The sequence below is a fragment of the Chanos chanos genome, chromosome 7 (assembly GCF_902362185.1).
Source record: "Chanos chanos chromosome 7, fChaCha1.1, whole genome shotgun sequence".
In the NCBI taxonomy this organism is placed as follows: Eukaryota; Metazoa; Chordata; class Actinopteri; order Gonorynchiformes; family Chanidae; genus Chanos; species Chanos chanos.
The window spans coordinates 23,382,401-23,405,819 of NC_044501.1; the positions used below are offsets into that span (position 1 = coordinate 23,382,401).

A 23,419-nucleotide genomic window follows, 5' to 3' on the forward strand; every position below is an offset into this window, starting at 1 on the left:
ACACAGCAGTCATCACATGTGTTTGTTTAGCAGATTATATTGTGAGAGCAACAATATCACAATATGTTGTTGGATTTATGTTACGTTAAAGGTTGCCAGTCTTGCATGAATTTTGTTGAGAGGGGAAAAAAAAGAAAGAAAAGAAGCTCTCTTAGGCTGGCCCTAAGAAAGTCTGACCACATTCACATCACAGATGTGTTCTCTCCACGTACATAGATACTGCAGGTTAAGTCTGTGAATGAAGTCATATTTAGTACTGTAGATGAAACGCTATATTTTACAGTTATTTGCATTGTATTGCATTATGTACAAAATGTAATAATTTAACCTATCCAACCATTATGACCATATTCAGCTTTGATATTTCTTTTTTGTGATTGTAAACAAAATGCTTGAAAATCACTTGTTTACAGTTTATTTTTGAATGTGCAAAAGGGAAACACTGAGCTGTTCAATAATTAAAAAAATAGCTATTGAAAAACTTCTTGTTTATGAATGGTCATCTATTGTTGTATTCAATGCCGATAATTATTCTTCTTTGGTCCATGTATGCATAATTTGTTTTTCCTTTTTTTTGTTTCAAAACTGAAAAATAGACAGTGGCTTAATTTTTGGTGTGCCACATATGAAAACAGAAATGTGTGTATCACAGTCAGTGTATTGCAGTTAAAGGGATTTTATTGACAGGATTTTTCTATATTTCATGAAATAATCACGCAGGTTAAGTCAGAAATTAATTGTGATTGAGTATGGGACTGTTGTTGAGATTAGAGTAGAGGCTGACACCACCTGCTTGGTGCTGCTGAAAGAAAAGGAAAAAAACCTTCATCAGTGAGCAGACCGAACCAAGATCAGTGCTGTTGATATTTGTGTATTTGTTTTCCTCTTAATGCAGTCGGGCTAGATTTGGCTGAGGTTATAGCCCATTACCTTAAGTGCTGTATGTGAAGAGACACTGATGTATTGTCATTTAGACTGTGGATAACTTCATAAGTTAAACCTGATTTGTCTATTTCTCATCATTACAGAAGGTTACAGGATTTATACGTAGACCTATCTCCAACTGCATTATTACACAACAGCCATGTTATCTCTCTAACTAGCAAACCACACCCTTGAGAAAATGTAACAGAAATAGTTCCACTGTGGTGATATAGTGTGTATACAATCAACTGAACATGACCTATTCACTTCCCTGATACACATCTCCGTGTCGTACAGAGTTTGAGTCTGTCATTCTGATTTCATCAAAACAGCATTGAACACAGAAAATCACTCGGTGGAATACCAAAAGAAGTTCAATGCTAATTATAACTTTCTATAACCACATCAACCCTGTAAAAAAAATAGCACCATAAAACTGTATATAATAAAAAGTGGATGGACTTTTTAAGGGTTTGTTAATAAAAAAATAAAATTTTTATTCAACTGAGCTTTCTAGGAATGCCGTTGCCGTGTGTGTATATGTTTGCATGTATAATGCTTTCATACCATGTCAGAGAGAAATTCTTGATAACAGGTAATTCCGGTGGCATGTCTGGCGACCGCGGCTCTGGTGTCCTGCGAGCAGACCCCCCGCCCCGTATTTCTCCTCGCATCATCAGTCTTTGGTGAGTGGCTACTGCAGGGGTCGTGACGTCACGACGAGCCTCTCTCTCAACCCCTTCCTGCTGCATCACTACAGCCGCTAGTAGCTCGAGTAGCACTCCAGCTATTTGCAGTAACCGTGGGATCTGAATAACAGCTACCAGTTATAATTTTCAGATACTGTTAAAGCCTTGCTCACATTATTCTAAGAGCGCCCGTGCACGGAGAACGTTCGTTATAAATATAAAGGCCTTCTAATCTTTGGGACATGGCCAGGCAAGAACAGGTTCTGCTCCTTGAGCCACAGCACGAGCTGAGATTCCGAGGTAAGAGACCGAGAGGGGAGGGCCTTCTTATGATTCAGGAGCCTAATGTACCAAGGAACGAGAAGAAGGAGGGGAGGATATGTTTTGAAAGGGGAGGGGGTAGCAGTTGGATGTAGTTCACGATAGGCCTCAGTTGACATAATAATACGGGGACGAAACGAGGGTAGCTTATTTAGCTTTCAAGCTTCAGATGACATCGAATGCCCTTCAGTGCTAAAGAAAGAGTGGGAAGCGGCTCGCTAGCTAGCATAGTTGAATTGCCCCAGCGCTCGGTCACTACTTAACCAGATACCTTAGCAATAGCCGTTTCTAGACTTAGAAACTGTCTAGCTAGCGTTTGCTTTTAATCCTGTGGGCCGGTGTCTCTGTCACCTTGCATCACATGTTTGGTGCTGCAGTTGAACCAGTAACCGTCGTGATATTTTACTGTGTAAATTCAATAATTCAATGCAGTACAATTTAACACATTTTGGCAAGCCAGCCTCGAGTGTCATGGTATCCCTGCAAGCTTCTTACTAACAGCAAGTTCCTGGCCAGTTCATACAACGACTCATTTTGATAGGTTTAAAAGCCATTTTGAAGATCTTGGAATTATTATTATTATTGTTGTTGTTGTTGTCGTTGTTATTATTACTAATAGTAGTATTATTAACCCCTCCCCATATGATTCTTGTCATTTGACACGCATTTTTTCAAATGTCCAACAATTTTCAGGTTACATATCACTAAACGTGGCGCCTGCCTCTGGGCCATATAAAAGTTGTCATTTGCTAAGCAAAACTCCATTACCGTTTTTACGGACGATTTTTTTTTTAAATCTTTGAATTAGGGGATCGTTCTAAAATTCCTGCATTTTCCGGACTTTAGAAGGTAATGCCACAGTCCACCGAATTTTACTAATGAGCAATCCTTTCGCTTTTTTCTGCAGTGATTCTTTTTCATTTTCTCTTTTAAAAAAGAGATTCACACATATGCAAAGATTTAACATAAACAGGGGGACGTGTTAGAACTTAGATTTACCCTTTTCAGTATTCATTCCACACACGCACACACACAACACATAGCTATTCTATGGGGGAAATCTCTTAATCGTGAGTTGCCACATCGTAATTAAGCATTAAGGACCTGCTATGTTGGAAACTTCATTATCATCAGTGATACCCAAATGTCTGAGTTATGACATTATCATGTTGCAAAGACAAGTGGAACATTGTGAATATTCTTTCTGTCAAATTCAGCTCTAGCAGCAAGCTGCGATCTCATTGGTTGGAGCGGTATTCTGACTTCAGAGAATCTGAGGTGTTGGATTCATTGTTAGTGCCCACTCCCTAAAAGAATCACTTGAGATGTTTCTGATTGTTGTATGGTGGTTCTCACTGAAGTTTTCCTTCAGTTTTGAAAAGATGTCCATTGTAGGAGCACATGCTACTGAAGATGACACAGGTGTTCAAATGTGTGAAGGGGAGGGTTTTGGAAGCTCCTCTGTTCTGCTGCATCTTTGTTCTGCTATCCTCCATAGTAAATATTTGACAGCAAATTCTGTGTTGTGTCTCCCTGTGTAATTGGGGCCTTTTCCCTGCCAGAAGATGGTGTGAGTTTTTTTTTCTGTCAGAGTCTGAGTCAGAAAAGCATATTTTCTAAAGTGCTGTAATGTATACTCAGAGTCTTGTTAATTTGTTGTTGATGACAGAAATTTTGTGTAAATATGCAATAGTTTGGAGAACTTTAGAGTCCAGTTCAACACGGTCCAGATGTTGCACCAACCCATCCAAGTTTGTCTTGTTTACAGTCAGGATGAACCACTACTATGATAAAATCAGAGGCTATAGAGAAAACAAATCAGAGAACTCAGGGCAAAAATGATTACAGGTGATTACAGTCTCACCTGTCTACCTCAGGTGAAAACAAACAGACAGTCAGACCTGATACAAACACTGATACCTGACCCTATACTAGTCATCAGTGCCATATTTTGGTAGGTATTGTTATTACATTTTAATGGAGCTCTGCATTCCTCTCACCCACTACTCTACTCATACTCAATCTCTGCCTCTCTCATACAGATGTGTGGGGTTTTTTGTTTTCGATTTTGGTTTGTTTCTGGTCCATGTACCTTTGGTCATTCCATTTTCATTTTGCAATCACTTTTTGAAAAATAGAAGGAGATGTGATGTTACTCTTGACCTGATATGTGAATGTGATACCTTTTTATAGCAGCTGTAATATGGAAACATATATTCCATGGGTAATTGGAGTATATTACCAACTTGCCCCTAGTTTATCAAACAGCTCCTATCAACTGTCTATTTCTGGAAATGCATAATGAGAGAATTATGGATATGTTTTACAATTATCAGTGTAATGACTTTTCACTCAGGAGATCTTATATTCTAGGCCCTTTTTGTAACCTTTTGGTTATGGTTTCTCTGCTAGTGGCTCTCCATGACAAGAAACCTTTTACAGCCAAAGGCTGGTTTGAACCTGAAACGTAGATCTATAAGAAGAGCAGAAACAACAATTCAGTAGCCTGGGGCTACTGGTAATTTCAGCATGAATGGAATGTGCGAGTGAAGGTCAGCTTTAACATTAATTATTAATCTTGCTGATGGATTGCAAGCCTATTCTAACCATGCAGCTCATTGCTCCTGTATTGTAGTTGTTCAGTTTGATTCCTCAGACTGTGGTTTGTCAATGTGGTTCACGCTAAGTTTCCACACAGTGAACCACCTTGTAAATTTCACCCTGTGAAATTTTGCTCTGGGGGCATGGTTGCGAAAACAGCAAGCTGGTCACTTAGCTCAAAAGTTCAAGTGCTCAAATGAGGTCTACAGTGGTCTATTTACCCCGACCAGACCCGTTGAAAGAGTTTTTCCTACCACTCCGGCCCCGACTAAAGTCATGTAACATGTAAACAACAACCCATGTTGATTTAGACACAAATGGTTGCCATACATCTTATAATCATATACATGTTTTCACGCTACATGTAGCCTTTAGCCTCCACCATCTTGGTCAGACTTTTTGTTACTCCCGCCTGTCTAGAGAACGTCATGTACCAAATATATGACATGCTGAACTGCGTGGTTCTCATTTGCATTTGCATCTCATTTGCAAGTTGAGAATTTGCCATCTCAGTTTTGTGTGACTCTGCAAATTCGCTCCTATTTCGCCTAACCAGAACAAATTTCACCCCCATACAACCTGAATGAGAGCGAAGCGGTGGAAACGTACCATAACACAGATGGTCTGGCTCATTCTGGACGGGAATGGTGTTATTAGATGTGTCTAGATGTAGTTGTATCAGTGACAATAATTTGAACATAGGTAATACTCCTGTCAGCAGTGGCATTCATTTGAATTTTAGTCGATCAGTTCTTTTTCAGTTCAAATATGTTGAAATGTTTATTAATACATTTGATTATATACACATGTAACGGCAAGTTATATGTCTCTCTGGATTTTAAAGGGTGTGCGCCGTCGTCCTCTAGGGGGCATTAGACTGCAGTCAAACAGAAACAAATGGCTAGCAAACAACAGCTGCTGTATACAGGAGTGTGAAAATAGTTAGCTGACCAGGTTAGCTAACCACATAACTATAAGTGTTTCCTCAGTCTGTATCACTGTGCTGTCAGAAATACTAGAATAATAAGGCTAATGTTCATAGAGGGTCATGATGTTTGTCGTTGAAACCTAAACGTTTGTGAGTGACTGTGCCAACACAATGTTTAGGTTTCAAAGTTGGAAAATATTGAAACAATGTTGTCTGTTTTTTAGTCAGCCAAAGTTAGACCAAAGAGCTATACTGATCGTCATATTTCATGAGTCATTTTGCAGTCTTTGTCCATGGACTGTCCTGGAAGCAGTGAAGGTGAATGCATCAGCTTGGCCTCTGTATGCAAACCGTGAGAGATAAAAAAAAAACTCAAGAACAAGTTGAACAGCTCTTATGTAGAAATAGCTTGAGTCCCAGTGTTCACTTCATAGAGGAGTTTAAGGGCAGGAAAGGACCACCTGTAGACTGGGAGTGGCTTGAGTGCCTGAGCTGTGTATCTGATTATTGGGCAAGAGGTTACTGAGATGTTGTGACGATCAGGTGACTCATCCTATGTTTTGAAAGGGAATGTAGTGTATTGGCCAGTGCCGTTTTGTCAGTTGGAAAGTGTCCCAAGTGGTTTTTAGGAAGTTGAAGAGTGTTCTATTCCGGAGAGATCCGGTGAAGCTCGGGATGTAAGTGAATGCCTTGGCGCTAACACACAGGGAAAACTGGGGCTCCGAGACCTTATGGGCCATAAAATGGAATCTGGGAGTGTGTAGTAAGAGGATGCTTCTGAAGAGCTCGCAGGTCTTCTGCATTTAAGTCACAATGCTTCTTTATCTTTCCTTCTGCTCAGAAACACTCCTCTCCCTCGGAGCAGAGAAGTAAAAGCTGTTTTTCCCATATGAGAGCTGCCCTCGTTTTGCACATGGATATTTTACGACTCATACGCCTTTACAGAGGCACACCTCCCTCAGAAACAGGTCCAAAATAGCTTCCAGACATGTCTATCAATGGGAAGGGCTAGTTCCTCTGCTCACTCATCATATCATTTTGTTTTTCCCATTGTGAAGACAAAAGCTGTGTTTTCTTGTGTACATATGACCATTGCATTGCGCAATAAGCATGTTTAGAAAATATTACCTCTTCAGCTAGTCAGACGCTCTACAACTTCACAACTGTTCTCACTCTGCAAGGACAACTACAGGAGCAATTCTGTGTGATTACAGAGAAATTAGAGGCAGCTTCATAGTGATGTGATTCAGATGCATTCCAAGCAACTGCAGTAATGAAGCTAAGCTGTTCAAATATGAAAAACTGTGTAGAGCAGCTTTGCCCCTGATTGGCCAGAGTCCATATGCAAAGCTGTGTGCTCCTCTGTTCCACATACTTAAATGCCGAAAATAAATAAAAGCCAGAGCCTTGATCTGTGAACTGAAATGACGTAAAGGGTTTCTGGTGAAAACGCTGGAGGAGATCATATTAACTCATGTTGTCATCTCTTGCAGATAAAGCAGTCAAGCTTTATTATGACATTACCAATAATACAGTTGTGTAAACATAGCAGTGCAGGGTTGAAAGTATCTCTCACATAGATTTAACGAAGCTCATTTGCTTTGGTGTGGAGTGTGTTGTGTCTTTAGTAAATGAAAGTCTTTCACAAATTTACACGTGTGAAATACTCATTTCACACGTGTAAATTCAACGCCAATGTTTTGACTTCACAGAAGTCTCCCAGGACCTTCTTTAACCAGTGCACTTGTTACCGGAAGCATCTCCAAAGTTCCTCCTAATGGTACCAAGGTTCAGATGAAAGTGGTTAGGAAGTGGTATAGTTGAATAAGTCCAGGAAGACAAACTGAATGTTTTTCTAAATTTAAGCCATATGTGACGTACATGGTCATTGTTCATAGAACCCAGCCCTTTGACTCCACATGCTCTTGCTAGTCAGAAGCCCTTGTGTTTCCTGTGCTTTGTTAGATAACTGAAAAGGAACTGAGATGTGCATCATATCTCCACAGTGCTGTGGAGATACCACAGTGTAACTAATGGAGACAGTTAGTGAGATGAAAGAGAGCTAAGCACTGAAACAAATGCTTGTGCTCTCTCAGTGGCCTTGCTGTTGAATGTAGCACTCTTGATAGTATAGAGCTAATGGCACTGGTTGTGGGAGATGTGCTGCAGTCAGAAACATGTTTTCTCATTAATTCTGCCCTGATTGGGTCAGCGACTGCTCCATACATCTGAGTGGAAGAAAAGCCCTTAGGGAAACTTGTGGTTCTGTCCTAGTACTGCTCACCATTTATATTAAGGTTTCACTGTGGGAGTTCTCTGTGAAGAGGGCAGTGGATTTCATATAACCAAATGACTTAATGTTTTAATTGGTTTTATAGAGTCAGCCAGGTGTACGCCTGTTTGAAGGCAAAGTGCTAATGCTGACACATTAGCACTTCGGTCCTCACGGCTTTAGTGGTACTCAATTACACCTGATGCTTCAGCTTCCAGTGCAGGATGTTAGATGAATTAGACCAGTGAAAGTGGACCAAAATTCTCCATTTTCAAATGGAGGAACAGTGTGGAAACTAAGTTCTGTTTTTTTTTTTAATCTCTTGGCACACTTCAAACAGCACAGGGTTTGATTCTCTTCAAGATTACTGTATGTGAAAAAAGCATTAAATCACTGGAGTGTTGGGAACAGTCTAACTGATGTCTAAACCTCTGTTGTGCTGACTGACAGACTGAGGAACCACAGCGGTCTGTGAAGCAGATGTTGTTGCTGTCACCCTGTTTTTCTGTGATTCCAGTGTCAGTATCTCTTGCAGTCTGTCACACTGATGTCACACTGCCTTCGGATTTCCTATTTCTGTCTCTTTGATTAGCTTATCTCCATTTAGATGGCTGTTTCTGTTTCACACACTAGTTAGCATGGCTAATTCGCCTTTCATGAACATAGAGAATAATTAAGTTTATCCCTGGTCAATAGTCAGGTGTATAATAGCTCTGTTTTTCTTACCAGTTAAGCATAAATCAGACCCAGACCTATGGAAATGACCCCCTGGTCTCTGTTTAGACATTAATGGTTGCTATGTCTAGACACTGCTGAAGGTCTGTGAACAGCACTGCGGTTATAACAGTGTTATCCAAGCCTCCCGTTTGAGGATTCATGCATGGACTGCGTGCAGATTTATAGGGACTTAGAGCAGTATTTTTCATGGCTCTTCATACACTGATTCTGTAACAAGCTGTAAATGTGATTTAATACGTCAACACTCGGACTCCACACATTATGGGTTTTTTTGTTGTCTGTTAGCAGGTGGTTTTCCTCATACGCTGCATTTCTTGCCTGCTCTTGTAAAACTGAGTCTGGGAAGTGCATTAACAGAATGCAGAGTGATGGTAAACTAATATTTACACACTAGGATTAATGTTTGATTTTTCACTCTATTCTGGTTAGTCTTCTTAATGTGACGAGTCAAACCCTACTTATACTTCCTGGAGCATTGAGTTGGTTTGTTCAGTCCTGAGCTTGGGATCTTGCCTCTGAAAGCACTATGTCTGTGGAGTCATTTAGCTGAGAAGCTAAAGCTTTAGCACAAACCACTTCTTCAGACATGCCACTAAGTGTCTTCAGTTTGATATCTGTCCTTTAGGGTTTCAGATATGTCATTAAAAAGCCCTCTACACACATCTTCTCATACAAACTCTGACTTTTGTGCCTTGTAATTAGATTTTATATGCAGGCTTTTAGGCTGGTGTTTCTCAGTTGCTGTACAGGATATCCACTAGACTGCACATTCTGGCTAATGTCTAGCATTAGCAAAGCCAGGTCAGTAAGCCAAGGGCTCTGTAGTCAGTGGATAAATTGAATTAGATGTGATAACACAGAGGTAGAGCAGCAGAATGCAGTCTGATAGTGCCCACAGAAAAACCCCCATATACACCATGAAGTGCTCTTCACTTACCATAGTAACAGTCTCATCCAGAAAGATAACATGATTCAGAATGATTTGCACGTTGGAAGTGATTTGGCCTAAATCAGCGCTCTGTCTTTACAGGTCCATTTACAGATGTAGTCACCACCACCCTAAAGCTTTCAAACCCCACAGACAGGAACGTTTGCTTCAAAGTAAAGACAACTGCACCGCGCCGCTACTGCGTCCGTCCAAACAGTGGAGTCATCGATGCTGGCACCTCCATCAACGTGTCAGGTATGGATTCCCGCCTTTGGACGGGAGTGAGTGTTTAACGATTAACCAGTCATCCAGGTCACCAGTTAGACCACAATCATAACCAGAATAAAATTTGTTTATAATCACAGTTCCCAAGTGTCACAAAACTACTGTGTAAATATGGCAAAAAAATATGAAAAAAAATGATGGCTTTGGGTGTGGCTGGGTCTCACTCAAAAGACTGGGTTTTCTGCTCCACAGAAAGGGAGCAGAACTGTCAGTTTCCTCAGACAAACTGCTCCTTCAAAATAAGCTGTCCATTTATCGTCACATTAGATTTGTGTCCGCATGAAAACAGCCTCACTGTTAAGTAATGTTAGAGGCAGGGCACTTTTCATAGGTTTCATATCACTGAACTTATGTTTATGGTCCTTCATACCTGCCAAACTCTGCTGTCAGTGTCATGGAGACTGTTTGTGTGTGTAACAGTGTTGTCAGTGATGGTGTGTGTCTGAATTCAAATTCAACCCCCCCCCCCCCCAAACCTTTTTCAGATCAGATGATTATAAACGTATTTGATCAAACCAGTGTCAGTAGAGGAGCCTAGACAGAAAGGATGTGTATTGGTGATATGTGTAACTGAAGTTTGTCATAGTGTACAGTGATACAGCAGATAGACCCATTAATGGGCATGTACAGAATCACCCTCTGCTCCATATGTCTCATACACTGTTGCAAATAATGGTGTAACACATGTCATAAAAGTATTGAACTGATATACATATACAACTGTAATACATTTCCCAGACATTGTAATAAAGTATGATATTATCTGCATTTATTACATTATACAGTCTTTAAAATAATTTTTAAGGAATAATGTAGTAACTTCAATATGTATTATAATAACCCTCTAAAATCACTGTCTTTGTGTTGTATTTTGCTTTTGAAATGTCTCATTCTAACAGACACAAACACTAATCCACTCTGGTTATCACAGAAGCTCCCATGACAGCTAGTCCTTTTGCCTTATTCTTTTAATTTTCTTTTTACGCTTTTAAACTTTCAGTGCAGCCAGTACATTTTTAGTTTTACTGTCTGATTAATAAACACAGCACAGAGCAGTGGTCTGTTAAAGGGTCAGCGTACAGGTAATGTACTGTGGGCAAATTCATTAGACCAGTTTTTGACGGTACCCAGCGTTATTGCCTGATCAGCTGTTGCACAAGCAGGTTTGATTTTTATCCTGCTCTGCGGGAGTAAGAATAGGCAAAGTGAGTCATTCACGTGCAAACAAAACTAATAACATAATGGGACTCCTTGCCCCAGAGCATGAGACTCTGGAGACAAGCTCCAGTGTGTCGGCATTTCATTCCTTTTTTTAAAGCAGTACATCAGAAGATCTTGGAACATCTTGCCAGTGGGCAAGATGTTCCATTTTTGCTTTCGTTTCAGTTCTGTCTGAATTAGTTTACAGGCTGAGAGAATCAACAGATGCCAAACTTACATTTTTCAGAGCAGTCCCATCCCCTCTCTGGACATGAGGCAGAACAACTGAAGCTATGAAGGTGGTGTGAGCTCTGTATGCCAGAGAAATAATCACTGCAAACGGTGACATGTAGTAAATTTACTGTTTAATAGTCGTCTCTAAATTACATTTACCTATGAAAAGAGACTTTCTGTTGCTCAGAATGTAGATGCTGGTCTCTGCTCTTGAAATTAATGTAACCTGCGTTATTACACTTAGTCAGTGGATTATGTATGTATGTACCATGTATGTACCATACATTACCACAGCTACGAAAATGCAGTCTAATAGTTTTAAAAAGTGTTTCAAAGACATGCAGAAACCATACTCTCTTTGTTCTCACAGTCTCAAGAGCATAGCAGTGAATACACACGCCACACACACATACACACACACATATCCAACCATTGAGGAGTTTCTTTGGCCTGTACGAGTATATGGGAACCCCACCCTGGATTACTGTCATTCAGTGGAGAGTTAGTGGACACACACACTCACACACAGAGTCAGGGTCGTTGTGTTTGTCTTGCCTTAATTACAAACAGCCCTGGCGTTGGAGGCAAGGCCTGGGCGTTCCCTCATTCGGAGGATGTTGTAAGAGAGGTTTTTACAGTCAGAGAGAAGGCAGCATTGTGAATCATCTTCTCTAATAAATCCTGTGTTATACAATAGTCTTTTCTTATTGGATATCTCTTGTGATTGATGCCAGTCCAAACAGTTCCTGAGGAAAAAGTCTTCCCTCTCATTATTAAAGTCAGACACAGTGAGAAGGAGCAAACAGACATCACTTAGCCCCACAGCTCTGCCAATGTAATACAAAACAGTATATGCATTCTCTGTTTACACCCAAAGATTTCTCAGGTTGTAGATGTAAGAGAGATAGCAAATATGGAGATCTGATGACTTTTTCAGGGTAGACATAGATGAGGAGGGAAAAATAAAGGAGATCAGATAAAAGATTTTCAAAGTTGTCGATGGAAGAGAAGAGGCAAAAATGAAGTTATAATGAATAAAGTGGAGCTGTCAGTAAATTAGGCACAGTTTCACAGTTTGCACGTTCTCTTCAACTCTTAAAAAAAAAGTCATTGTAAAACTCTAAACTGTGTCCTTGCCCTGGGACTGCCTCTGGGACACATCCAGTTTTGGGCTCTGTTTTTAGCGCTAGGTTAACTAGGTAGGCCTATTGAGTGCAGGCTCTTCTGAAGTCTCTGTTTCTGAAGACAGTCGTTCTGATCTTTTTTCTTTTCACTTTAATTGTGCTCTTTGGCAAGGTGATGTCTAGGGATTTTCAGCACCCTAATAGTGATGTGGGATTGAAATTGGGATCATGAACCTTGAATTCTCTAAATCTACATCTTTTTTTCCACCAGCCCTCTAAAGCGATATTTGAAGCAGCGGCTCTCATACATGTTGGCCATCCTGTCTTTGGCTAATCCCTGCATTTGATAATTATAGACAGACATGTTTCCTGGCAGATTCAGTCGAGTGTTGAGTTTACTGAGGTGCCGGTGGTTGTAGAGGACTGTGTGGAGTTTGGAGCCATACTTCAGTCTGGTGCTTGCTGCTGTCTTCTGGGACCTAATTAGATATGACACAAAATAACATCCTTCTGCTGTCAGATTTTTTCCACTTTCAGTATTTAGTCCACATGGAGGAAAAGGTAAAACCAATGATTTTTAGCCACAACCACAGTGATCCTCTCACACCATGTGAAACAGATTTGTGAATCTGAGGGAAAAGGAAGAGTATTTCACAGCTCAAGGCCTTATTCCCTTATTCTTTACATAGATCAAAATAAGTTGGAAACTTTTTGCTTGGCCCTGGATTTCTGTAAGCTTAAAAGAATTTGTTGGATTCTGTGCCAGTACCTAAAGTTGTGTGAGATTAACTCCACGGCTGACACCCCAGTAGATGGCAGTATGGGAAAACTGGGACTAACTGCTCTGGATGTTCTCCGCCTGTCTGAAGCGTCTGTTTCACGTTTGCGACAACTGAAGTCCACTTGACTGCTGTAATGACACACAGTAAAATGTGAGTGAGGTTTTCTTCACGTAGGAGTTGGCATTCGCCCTCGTGCGACTGAGGTTGTGTGAGACCCACATGAAAGAGCAAAGCTTGCTGGTTTAGAAATTAAGAGGTGATTTGTTTTTAATGAAACTTTGCAGCGGCTCTCCAGAATCACGCACACGTTCAGCACTGATGAAAAATAAGCTTAGAATCTGAAGGTGCTTTAAAAAAAAAGTAATGAAATGAGGAGAGAGAAAAAAAACATTCACTCACCCACCCACCACTCAATCCCATTCACAGCCAGAGCTCTCTCAGGCCAGACATAAGAAAGTGATCTATGGAAATCATAGGAACGGCCATAAATTACATTTCTGGTCTTTGGAATGACATCAGATAACAGTGCAGTGGTAGGATATGATCAAGGGCTGAGGACTATGGCCTCTTAACTAACACCTGGTTTCTGTTAGAGGCCAAATGTAGCGTTACCATGAAAAACAAAGTTTTGAAGATATGAGGCAAAGGGAGTCTGTGGGGGTCAATGCTGAGCTGTCTTGGTGAAGTGAAATTAGGGAAATAAATCAGGCTGCTGTCTTAGCTCTCTCTCATAGCGGTCTGTTCGTTGTTATTGTGGGTCTGATCAGTCGAAGAACAGATTCAGTCATTGCACCAATCCAGTCACAACCTGTCCAAATGAGCAGCTTCATACAGTTAAGCTCTAACGTACAGTCTCGTTTTTCCATGAGACAGAAAGGATGCACGTAGCATTAACTGAACATAGCTTACACATTGTGTATTCTTTGCGCTATTCACTATATTGCGCATTAACTGATCATAGCTGACACAGTGTGTGTTCTTTAGGCTGTTCACTATGTTGTGCATTAACTGATGATAGCTGACACAGTGTGTGTTCTTTAGGCTGTTCACTGTGCTGTGCATTAACTGATGGTAGCTGACACAGTGTGTGTTCTTTAGGCTGTTCACTGTGCTGTGCATTAACTGATCATGGCTGACACAGTGTGTGTTCTTTAGGCTGTTCACTGTGCTGTGCATTAACTGATGGTAGCTGACACAGTGTGTGTTCTTTAGGCTGTTCACTGTGCTGTGCATTAACTGATCATGGCTGACACAGTGTGTGTTCTTTAGGCTGTTCACTGTGCTGTGCATTAACTGATCATGGCTGACACAGTGTGTGTTCTTTAGGCTGTTCACTGTGCTGTGCGTTAACTGATGGTAGCTGACACAGTGTGTGTTCTTTAGGCTGTTCACTGTGCTGTGCATTAACTGATCATAGCAGACACAGTGTGAGTTCTTTAGGCTGTTCACTGTGCTGTGCGTTAACTGATGATAGCTGACACAGTGTGTGTTCTTTAGGCTGTTCACTATGCTGTGCATTACCTGATCATGGCTGATACAGTGTGAGTTCTTTAGGCTGTTCACTGTGCTGTGCATTAACTGATCATGGCTGACACAGTGTGTGTTCTTTAGGCTGTTCACTGTGCTGTGCATTAACTGATCATGGCTGACACAGTGTGTGTTCTTTAGGCTGTTCACTGTGCTGTGCATTAACTGATGGTAGCTGACACAGTGTGTGTTCTTTAGGCTGTTCACTGTGCTGTGCATTAACTGATCATAGCAGACACAGTGTGAGTTCTTTAGGCTGTTCACTGTGCTGTGCGTTAACTGATGATAGCTGACACAGTGTGTGTTCTTTAGGCTGTTCACTATGCTGTGCATTAACTGATCATGGCTGATACAGTGTGAGTTCTTTAGGCTGTTCACTGTGCTGTGCATTAACTGATGGTAGCTGACACAGTGTGTGTTCTTTAGGCTGTTCACTGTGCTGTGCATTAACTGATCATGGCTGACACAGTGTGTGTTCTTTAGGCTGTTCACTGTGCTGTGCATTAACTGATGGTAGCTGACACAGTGTGTGTTCTTCAGGCTGTTCACTGTGCTGTGCATTAACTGATCATAGCAGACACAGTGTGAGTTCTTTAGGCTGTTCACTGTGCTGTGCGTTAACTGATGATAGCTGACACAGTTTGTGTTCTTTAGGCTGTTCACTATGCTGTGCATTAACTGATCATAGCTGACACAGTGTGAGTTCTTTAGGCTGTTCACTGTGCTGTGCATTAACTGATGGTAGCTGACACAATGTGAGTTCTTTAGGCTGTTCACTGTGCTGTGCATTAACTGATCATAGCAGACACAGTGTGTGTTCTTTAGGCTGTTCACTGTGCTGTGCATTAACTGTTCATAGCAGACACAGTGTGTGTTCTTTAGGCTGTTCACTATGTTGTGCATTTGCTCCATAACTAGAATGCTTAGATATGCTGAATAGCAAGACATGTTTTGGCATTTGTCTGCTTCAAAATGGAATAGCTTTGTGTTTTTACACTATGAGCTGTTCTTATGGTAGTACTGAGGTGTGGAATAGCTTTTTATTATGCTATGAGTTGTTCTCCTAGTTATACTGGTGAATAGAATAGGTTGTGTTTTAATACTTATATATGGAACAGCTTTGTGTTTTGCACTATGAGCTGTTCTCTCAATAATGCTGTGGATTCCCATAATTAAAATATGGGAAATATTTTATAGCCCACGTAGCGTAAAATGCATGTCACTCTTTACTCATTCTCAGTGAAGTGACAGCTGTTGTTTATGTGAGCAGTGAATGAATGTTAATAGAGTGTGTAATGACGCTCTTATGTATTCTGTGAGTGTGTCGTCAGCAGTGTGTCTGACTGTCAGCAGTGTGTCTTCATGCCTGTCTGTGGCTCTGACTGTCAGCAGTGTGTCTTCATGCCTGTCTGTGGCTCTGACTGTCAGCAGTGTGTCTTCATGCCTGTCTGTGGTTCTGACTGTAAGCAGTTTGTCTTCATGCCTGTCTGTGGCTCTGACTGTCAGCAGTGTTTCCTCATGCCTGTCTGTGGCTCTAACTTTCAGCAGTGTGTCTTCATGCCTGTCTGTGGTTCTGACTGTCAGCAGTGTGTCTTCATGCCTGTCTGTGGCTCTGACTGTCAGCAGTGTGTCTTCATGTTTGTCTGTGGTTCTGCCTGTCAGCAGTGTGTCTTCATGCCTGTCTGTGGCTCTGGATGGAAGTCTGAAAGTCTCACACAGACCCATACTCACCGCTGTGTGTGATCTGTCTCCACAACTCTGTCTCAACAAATTTAGTCTATGTTACTCAAAAGCATCCCTTTGTTTTAGAGGGTTTTATGAACACAGTAAGAGTACTGTCACTGAAAATAGTGACATGTGGAAAATCTGGTTGATAAGAGATCTGTAATGTCAGCACAGGTACATTTTCAGAATATTACCCAGTGATGATCTAGATGAATGGTAAAAAAGATCTTCTTGCAGCTCATTAGCACAACAAGTTTAGATAAAGAAAATGGGATGTCCTGCTTATGTGTTTGGTTTGTTTCTTAATGTTTTCATATGACTCTCTGACAAATGCTGCCTGCCATTGACCTTCTCTGTGAGTGTCTAAGTGGTTGTGAGTGAGGTTTTTCAAGTGAAAATGTGTATAACTCTCTGTGATAGTGTCTCTCTGCGTTCACAGTGATGCTGCAGCCCTTTGACTATGACCCGAATGAGAAGAGCAAACACAAATTCATGGTACAGTCCTTGGTGGCTCCACCTGACATGACTGACACGGAGAGCGTGGTGAGTCCTCTGTCACTGTTCACACAGACCCTACAGTGCACCAGGTTTCATCCCGTCTCATCCAGACTTTCTCTTTAAGACATCTCTTTTAAGAACTACCTGTAATTGTGTACATTTCTGTTATTGCTGTGAAATGTGGTTGTGTTGATCGTAGCACTGATCACATGGATGATGCTGTGCAAGGAGAGGTTTGTGGGTGTGGATGTGTGTTGGGGGTGTGTTGGGGTGTGGGGGCGCTGTCTTCAGGTATATGAATGGCCTGAAAGAGCATGTATTTTTGTTAGGCAATGATGACAAACGGCTTGAGAAACATGAGGGGGCAGAGAGAAAACAGAATACAGATCGGTTTCCAATACTGTGTCTTACCTCATGTGTTTCATATTAATGCTTTGTTTCTTGAATTTTTAAATGACAGCTATAGAGAGAGAGAAAAATTGCTCTACAGACACAGCTGCTGAGTCTTATCTCTCGTTTCTCTCTGTCAACCTCTATCCTTCCCATTTATCTGTCTGTCCACACCGTTTTCCTCCCTCTTTCGGTCACGTCCTCTCACATAGTGGAAGGAGGCCAAGCCTGAGGAGCTGATGGACTCAAAGCTGAGGTGTGTCTTTGAGATGCCAATTGAGAATGAGAAAATGGTGAGTGATTTTACTCCAGTCTCTGTCTCTCTCACACACACTGTCTGTCTGTAATTTCGGCCATGTAACAAAGGCGTGGGGAAAAAAACAAATCCAGAGATGATGGACTCCACTGGTTCATATGGCTTTTCTGCTGTTATGATTGAGTTTGTAGTCTGTGTGTGTCTGTCTGTGTGTGTCTGCCTGTGTGTCTGTCTCTGTGTGTGTGTGTGTGTGTGTGTGTGTGTGTGTGTGTGTGTGTGTGTGTCTGTGTATCTGTGTCTATGTGTCTGTGTCTGTGTGTGTCAGAGCTCACCAGCTGTCTACCCTGTGCTGACTTCCTAGGGAAACCCTGAGGATGAGATGGGATCCCTCATGTTCTTGTTTGTATTATAAGTTTGTATCATAAGTTTATTGCAGTTGTCTGATGTCTGAGGCTGTAATCCAGTCCTTTTCCTCCAGCAGCACGACATGGACAGCAACAAGATGGTCTCCTCCAGTCTGCTGAAGTCGGAGTCATCCACATTGTCCATGAAGTCTGTAGTGTCCAGTCTGGATGATGGAGAGGTGAAGAGGATTATGGAGGAGTGTAAAAGACTGCAGATGGAAGTACAGCGACTACGGGAAGAAAACAAACAGATTAGGGTGTGTGCGCGCATGTGTACTGTGTGTGTATGTTTGTGACACTGCGTTTGAAGCATCACATCTGAAGGCATTTGTACATATGTTGATACCTGTGCACACTGAAATGCTTTAATGATATGCTGATTCTCTCTCTCTCTCTCTCTCTCTCTCTCTCTCTCTCTCTATCTCTTCATCTCGCTCTGTCACAGGAAGACGATGGTCTTCGGATGAGGAAGAGCACAGCAGTGTCGTCGCAGCATTCATCCTCTTCCTCAGGTGTGACGGTGAAGGAGGAAGGCTTCAGCGCCCGGGCAGTGGCTCTGATTGTGTTGTTCTTTGTTGTAGGTGTGGTAATTGGAAAACTGGTCTTGTAAAGTTAACAGAAAAGCAGCTGCAGCATGACGTATGGATAAAATACACAAACAAACAAACAAACAAACAAATGAACAAACAGAAAAGTGATCTATTTGGATTTTTTTTCAAGATTGGAATGCTACATAACTCGGCTCATTGAATCATTAAATTGTACAAAAGCAAAGGGAGAAAAGATGGCGAGAGTTGACAAAACATACTGAGAGGAAAAAAACAGACAGTCACAGTTCTTGCCTTGTAATGTGCTTCATTCTGGTCCTGGCTCTTGTTCCATGTCATAGCCGGTGTGAGGGAGATCTTAAGGGCAGGTGGAGTATTCCCTGGTTTCTACAGAGGGGCAGTTTCTGACGTACAGGGCTATTGTCGCTGCAGCTGACTTTTCCCAGGTACAGCTTTGTTCTGACTGGATTGTCTGACATCACTTTCAGCTGCGTTTGCTTTCTCTTACCCATTGAATTTATGGAGTCCCAGAAAACTGTACATACACAGTAACTGCTCGGTCCAGAGCAGTGCAGTCGTATCTTTATAGGTATGTAACTCTCCACTCCACTCCATAATTGTGTGTGTAATAACCAGCTGTGAACTACTCACTACCTGTGTGAACTACACACTCAGTAATTGTAAAATTTGACACTGCAGTTGCAACAGTCAGCTGCAGAAGTAAGTATGTTGATTCTTAAATCCTACACAGATACATACATGCACATTACACTGAGAAACTGTTTTTCACATCTTAGAACATCAATTCATCTAGTTCAGAGACTTACTGATGCATGGCTTCATGGAGAGGAAGAAAAAAAAAAAAGAAAACTGTCTCATGAAACAGCTTTAGTCATTTTCCTCTGCTCTTCCATCTCTCCTCCCTTAAGCTATGGGGTCGCTCTGTTTGACCTCACGCACTTCGTGAGTTTTTAGTATGATTTATGCTTTTGTTTGTCTCTTGGATTATAGGTGTTGGAACTGATATCATAGCTGAGGCTCCTGAGCGCTACAATGGTCTCATGTTTAACTTCAATTTGTAATTTAACAGAGACCAATTAGCATATGATCTGCATTAGTAAATTGTTCCTTTTCAGATGTAACTACTCTGCCAGCGGGGTGGTGGAGTCATTAACCAATATGTATTGATTTAATTTCAGTTCATTTTCTCGAGTTCACTGTGTGCAGGATCAGCGTCAGCCATGATGGTTTCTAGGTTTGGTTTGGTTTGGTTTGGTTTTGTTTTCAGGCATGGCAGTGTCATATTTTTCTGCTGTACATGGTGAATGTGTGCCTGTAAACTGCCTCCTGTGGTACTTGTGGTACACACACTCTTCCTTATTCACACCCACACACAGAGGGAGAGAGACTGTCCCCTTCACTCCTATACCACTGCTCTCATATATATATATATATATGTATGTATATATATGTGTGTGTGTGTGTGTGTGTGTGTGTGTGTGTGTGTGTGTATATATATATATATACACACACACACATACATACATGGGTGTATATGTATATATTTATTGTTTGTTTGTTTATTTGTTTTTAATTAATTTATGATCATTGCCATTTTTGCACTGCACTGTCATAACTTAATGCACTACAGAACATTTAAAGAATGTTTCCTAATGAATTGTTTCCTAAACACCCTCCCATGTAACCATGTAGCTCACAGTCATGGACCGTGAACACATGAACAAAATATTAAACTTGGGGTTCGTTGTTTGTTTGTTTTGTTTTTGTTTTTGTTTTTTTTTTGCTTTTCTACAAGGGACCATCTAGTGAAGTGATATGATTTTGTGTTTTGGTGGATTTGGGTTTGTCTTTTTCTCATTTCTTCTTCTTCAAAAAAAAAAACCCCAAACTTTTCTCTCATGTTATCTCTTTCCATTGCAAACACTTGCCAGACTTGTGTACATGAAGTTCCCGTAACTGTACCAGTGCAGGGATGGGGTGTTGCCTGCTGTGAAGAGGGAGGGGATTTGGGGAGAGTAGCCAATTGACTGGATCATATTTTTAAAAAAAAGAAAGAAGGAAAACACAAAAGCATCACTTGCCCTTGGATCTGACCAGGTCACAAGCCGTTGGACAGCAATTTTGTATGTAAATAAGTTAGTCTATCTAAAGTGAGATAAAAATATAAATATTCCTAGTCAAGTAGTTAATTATGATGTAGAAAAGAAAATCCAAACTTGTTGGACTATGTAGCATCTTATTCAATTTAAGTCAATAAAGCCCCAGATCCTGTGCCTGTTGTACTGTTGTTTCTTATGTCTTCGTGTTGTGAATGTAAATACTTAAAAGAGATTTGAAGCCACAAGACAGACAGTGTAACATTAGAATCTATAGGCCAAAGAAGAATCAGGTGTTGTCCAAATATTGTGATTGGAGGACATTGGATACAGCAGTGATGACACAGACCAACAAAAGCAGACTAGTTTGATTTCCTCTTCAGTCAATGTTTTGTTTGTTTTGTTTTTTTTAGCTGAGCATAGAGCTGAACATTGCATCCTGTTCCAAATCAAATGAATGCAAGTGTGTCTAGTTTACAAAGAATGCAGATGTATATGTCTGGAAGTCCAATCAGAGATAGATTATACAGACGTGAACATTTTGTTTGGGTCCAGGCAAACACATCTGGTCTGATCTGACTTTTTGTTCAGTATGAGAAACATTTTGGCTTGAGAGGTTGTAAATCTCTCTCCATTTTTTAGTGTTAAATCAAGTTTTCCAGTTGAATGAATGTATTGTAATTTCTCGTAATCACACACGGAATTTCCATTGTATGTTTTGTGTGAGGCTCTTGTGATTGTTGGCCTCAGGGCAGCAGGTTGATCATAACAGCCATGGAATCTGTTCTCACACAACGCTCAGAGATGCCTCTTAAATCCCATCCACACGGTTTGTCGATGGGAAGATCCATTGGTGTAGGGGCGTGGGATGTGAGAACCATGTAGACATGAGAGAAGACTGGAGCTGGCTTCATACGCTCTGCCCCAGTCAGTGACACACGAGAGAAGACGGGAGCTGGCTTCATACGCTCTGCCCCAGTTAGTGACACACGAGAGAGCTGTGATGCCCCAGTTAAAGGAAAAACGAGAAGATCACAGTTCTCATGAATGCCAAAGCTGTTAATGGCAGCAGTGGCCCTGTACTGGTAATGGGGAATCACTGTCTAGGTGACATGAATGATTATTTTAATATCATTAATATAGAATATTTTAAGACGACTGCAAACATCACAATAGGTACTGGACTCCACAAGAGCAAGACATAATTAACCCCAAGACGTATCCAGAGGACAAACAAATGACCTAACATTCACATGGTTAGACACATGCTATGAAATAATGGGCCTGAAGAAAACCAACAAGTAACTTTCTCCTTCAATATGTCTAGGGTTTCTGGGGAAAACCAAAGTTACCTTAAAGAAGCATAGAACACATACAAAACACAGATGGAAAAGACAGTATCCCAAAACAATTGCCAACAACCATGTAGAGAGGAAAGGAAAAGCAGAAAGAGAGATATAAAAAAAAACAATACACTGGGGAGCTGGCACAAATTAAAACAGGAGAAAGGCTAAACAACATGAAAGGACCCAATCAAAGCAGACAGAAAACTCACAGCAAAACTCAAAGAGGGACAGAGCACTTCAAGAAGATCCCAAATACACCTCCACTCCCACAGGCAGCAGAGAACACCCTTGAAGTAAACTGCACCCATCCCCCTCTAAAGGAGCGACTGCAGAGATGAAGCAGAGAGACGCTGAGGCAGAAGGACGGGACAGGCGAGCAGCCGAGACACATGGAGCTGACCTCAGCAGTTCCAGCCTAATTTCTGAGCTTTTACACAACATATGGGGGAACGACGAAAATTTTCTGACTGATGGTGTAAGAGTGAAATAATGGAATAATTCTGCTCTCCACACCTGGAAAGGATAGAGAAGTATGTGGATGAGCAGCTGAGAGAAACTCAGCCTGATCTTAGAACCTAATTGCTGCTCTGAGACTAATCATTGAACAATCAGTTTGAGTAGAACCTAGCTGTCTCTGTCAGTTTCATAGCATAGGAAAAAGATTTGACTACCAAAATCAGCCCATGTGCCTTGAAGACCTATGGATCCCACTCACGTTCATCAACATCGTAAACAACACATTTAGCAGGGAATGCAATGCCAACAGGTCCATCAGAGAAATACCAGGGACTAATGGGTGTGTGATAAGACTGTTTGCTGTGACAGTTCTTCCTCATACTCTGCATTGTTTGGACCATGAAACAAACAGACATATAGTGCTCTCTCATAGTGCTACCAGAGGACCTGGATTTCACAGACTCTGCTGTGTTACACACATCATGCATCAAGATCAAACTCTGTCCAGACCACAATCCTGATGATCAGTTGGTATTTGGAGGGGGAGACTGTTGAAGGATGTGGAAGCAAGAATCAATAAAGCCAGAGAAATTTTAAATATCCCTAACAACATCTGGAGAATCAAAACCACACTTTCATACCACTCAGCCTCAGCAGACTGGTGTCCAAAAGCATCAGCTGCAGGAACGAGATTATCTCTAACAAGAACAACAACTGGCAAAATGGATATAGTTTTGATTTCTTCCTCTTTTAATTTCCGACAGACTAGGCGCGGGAGGTGCATTGATGCCTCCCGCCGATTAAAAACAACAACGTTTAACGCGAAAAAGCTTAACGTGGCTTAATGATCCAAAACTGCGATAAATGATCTCCAAATTTCTCTTGGACATCCCTTGTTAGAAACGCCTTGTCCTGTCAAAAAATCACAAGCGAAATCGTAGGAGTATGGTCGTCTCACATTAAGCGTTTTCCTCTCCACTGACTCCCATTATAAGGAAACAGCTTAACGTGCATTAATGTCCCAAAACAGCGATCAGTGATCACTATATTTGTCTGACATCTCACATGTTAAAAGCACTATATCTAATTAAAAAAAGCAAAAGTGAAATTCAATGAAAGGAGTAAC

At 41.2% G+C, this 23,419-nt stretch overlaps 1 protein-coding gene across 2 annotated transcripts; it reads left to right on the top strand.

Annotated features, from left to right (window-relative positions):
• The first annotated feature begins 1,706 nt into the window (after nucleotides 1–1,706).
• Nucleotides 1,707–18,513, top strand: vapb (VAMP (vesicle-associated membrane protein)-associated protein B and C). 2 transcript variants are annotated; one of them, XM_030780111.1, is made up of 6 exons: nucleotides 1,707–1,913; nucleotides 9,504–9,656; nucleotides 16,718–16,821; nucleotides 17,379–17,459; nucleotides 17,901–18,083; nucleotides 18,272–18,513. In XM_030780111.1, the coding sequence occupies exons 1-6, from the start codon at nucleotides 1,856–1,858 to the stop codon at nucleotides 18,434–18,436; spliced, it is 744 nt and encodes a 247-aa protein (XP_030635971.1). In that variant the 5' UTR covers nucleotides 1,707–1,855; the 3' UTR covers nucleotides 18,437–18,513. The 2 variants fall into 2 exon arrangements, with proteins under 2 accessions (XP_030635971.1, XP_030635972.1); XM_030780112.1 differs by having other exon boundaries at nucleotides 17,904–18,083.
• Nucleotides 18,514–23,419: the final 4,906 nt, after the last annotated feature.

What these genes read in the sequence shown, in the direction of transcription:
- vapb (XM_030780111.1), top strand. Translation starts at nt 1,856, where the DNA reads ATGGCCAGGCAAGAACAGGTTCTGCTCCTTGAGCCACAGCACGAGCTG. An exon ending in TGACTGACACGGAGAGCGTG is followed by an intron (nt 16,822 to 17,378) that starts GTGAGTCCTCTG and finishes CCTCTCACATAG; the next exon opens with TGGAAGGAGGCCAAGCCTGA. An exon ending in AAGAAAACAAACAGATTAGG is followed by an intron (nt 18,084 to 18,271) that starts GTGTGTGCGCGC and finishes GCTCTGTCACAG; the next exon opens with GAAGACGATGGTCTTCGGAT.